The 2785-nt window shown below is 36.5% G+C and overlaps 1 protein-coding gene across 1 annotated transcript in view; it reads left to right on the top strand.

Moving 5' to 3' along the window:
* The window catches only part of WDPCP (WD repeat containing planar cell polarity effector), a 361203-nt gene extending 359289 nt beyond the window's left edge, over positions 1 to 1914 (top strand). Inside the window, exon 18 of the mRNA XM_027865293.1 lies at positions 1665 to 1914. Coding sequence (XP_027721094.1) covers positions 1665 to 1715 — 51 coding nt within the window. The 3' untranslated portion in view covers positions 1716 to 1914. The remainder of the gene's footprint in view (positions 1 to 1664) is intronic.
* Positions 1915 to 2785: the final 871 nt, after the last annotated feature.

A 2785-nucleotide genomic window follows, 5' to 3' on the forward strand; every position in this document is an offset into this window, starting at 1 on the left:
TTCTTCTTCTTCTTCTTCTTCTTCTTCTTCTTCTTCTTCTTCTTCTTTTTCTTCTTCTTCTTCTTCTTCTTCTTCTTCTTCTTCTTTTTCTTCTTCTTTTTCTTTTTCTTCTTCTTCTTCTTCTTCTTCTTTTTTATTAAATTGAAAGCTACCCAAACCCCACTGAACTTGCCAGCACACACACAAGCCCCAGGCAGTATTAAATTACTCATTCTTCTTCTTAACTTGTTTTTCCAGGGTTTTTTTTTTTATTCTGTATATAAGCGGTATACACACGCACCTACTTTTATTTCCTTTACTTTCCATGGCTACATTTTCTTTGGGGTGCGGCTGTTTGCATGTAGTTCAAAGGCAATGACTTTCTGGAAATCACTTAGAAGTCAAGAGATAACTTAGGAAATATCTCAAATGAGAGGTGACTAGTTTACAAAGTTCAATTAAATTCAGATTAACCTATAATTTAAGAGAAATATCAATGTTAATTCCTTTGCCACACATGCCACCGGTATAGCCCAACCCACGTTGCAATCATCCTTGCTTTTCACCTTTACCATTTTAACTCTTTGTTGGCTATCTCTAAACTGCAACACGTGTAGCAAGATAGTTTGCTTTCTCAAATAACACACGGACACCTTCACTCTCCATTTAGCCAATTTCCTGTCTCTTTCAATGTCTCATTCAATAACGTCTTAGATTTCTATCTATTCAACGAGCCTGACTCTCCTCCGAAGGATAGGGAAATGGAAAAAAGGTGAGTGAAGAAAGAAGTTTGTCATAAACCAGCAGGGGCAGAAAATCATGACAAGTCTATCTTTGCAGTTCCTTATAGGACTTACGCCCAAAATATTCCCTGTCAGAACACTTTTGCATCTTTACTTTCAGGCCTACTTTTGTAATATTCTAGATTATAATATGTCGAGGGACATGACAACATTCTCAGTTAAAAATTAATTTTAATTTGCTAAAATTTGTGAAATAATTCACTAAAATTAAGCATAAGACTCTCACGTTGTTATAACAACAGTGTTTTATTTTAGTAGGTATTTTTCACCTTTTCTTTGTGGCAAATTTCTATATCATAGATTTTTAAATTTCAACTTAAAATTGGTCTTTTCTAACTTTGACTTTCTTGTATTTCATATAGTAAGTGTATTCTACCTTCCTTCTCTGATTTTAATAATTCAAATTGAATTCAATAGACATTGATAAAACCCCTGTTGTTTCTAAGTCACTATGCTAAACCCTATGGGGTATACAAAATAAACTAGATCTGTTTCTTACCCTCACAGAGCTGACCATCCAGAGAAAGGGAAAGTCAAAGATACATTTATATGTGTGTGTGTGTATATACGTGTGCATATATAATATATGTGTGTACGTATGTAAATGTAGATATGTGTACATATATGTAGATAGACGTGCAAATAAATATAATATGATGTAGAATATGAAAAGGGATAAATAATACAAAGTACTTTGGTAGTTCACAGTAGAGAGGAGACAGTGAATTAAAATTTACCAGTAAAATGGGTCTTTATATTACAAATAATTTAAAGTACTTTCCCCCCCATATTTTAAATTATTAGCTATCTAGCTACTATGAAATCAATAATCAGCTTATTCCATCTTCCAGAGTGTGATTTTTTTTTCTCTTTTTGTTTCAGGAAATTGGAGAAGGTGGTTCTCTGAGAATGGTTCACTTCGGTTTGGTGTAACAAAAAAAAAGCATCCTTTCCTTGATGACTTTATAACTTTATTCCTTAATGTACCCAAATGAGAACATACATGGCATACACACACAGTCCCATTTTTCAGTAGGTTTCCCCCCACATGACAATCACCAGGGGCAGCTAGATGGCACAGTGGATAGAGCACCAGCCCTGGAGTCAGGAGGACCTGAGTTCAAACGCGGCCTCAGACACATAACACTTGCTAGCTGTGTGACCGTGGGCAAGTCACTTAACCCCAATTGCCTCACCCCAAAAACAAAACAAAAACAATCACCAGCCATCACTCCTACACACCCCTCGCAGTATCCTCATCAAATGGCTGTTCACTTCTAGGTTAGCTGCTCCTTCTAAACCCCATGGGTACTATCCGTATGATGTGTATGAAAAGCACCGCATAGAGGGAAAGGCCAGAGAGAGTACATACTTAAAGAGAGAGTACATAACTTCAAGTTGTCCCCACTGAATATTGATCTAGTCACCCAAAGAATACATTCAAATCTCATATGGGGTAAAGCAAATGGCCATATATAATTTCGTGTTTATTGCTATAAAAAGTGAAATGTAAAACAGAAAATGTTTTTTTAACTGTGGACAAACTAAACACATTATGCTGGTCATCGACTATATGATTTAATCTCACATTGCATTATCTACATAAAATTTGACAGATGACCAATTCTTTTCTTAGGTGACTACTGCCTCACTCATCCCTCGGTTCTACAGGTCAAAATCGATCCAAATTTTCAAAGAACCAAGTATTGGCAGTGGATATAAACTATGTGCTTTGAGATTTTGGTTGTCTGGTGAATGCCTTGTTTTACAACATGTTGGAAGAATGAGGACATCAATTAGTCAGACCCAATTGATGAAGAGTTAAGTCCTGATTGATGTTCTTGCTCAGCCACAGCCCAGAGAGATGCCCAAGGGGCCAGTTTATCACTAAGGTGAGAAGAGTCATACCAGCAGAATCCTGCAGACTCAATAGCATCTATCTGCCCTTGGTATAAATACACCTGTGGCTTCTCCTTCAGCAATGGTACAATCAACCCCCTCTC

This window comes from Vombatus ursinus, unplaced genomic scaffold (genome assembly GCF_900497805.2).
Source record: "Vombatus ursinus unplaced genomic scaffold, bare-nosed wombat genome assembly UNPS02014778.1, whole genome shotgun sequence".
Taxonomy (NCBI): Eukaryota; Metazoa; Chordata; class Mammalia; order Diprotodontia; family Vombatidae; genus Vombatus; species Vombatus ursinus.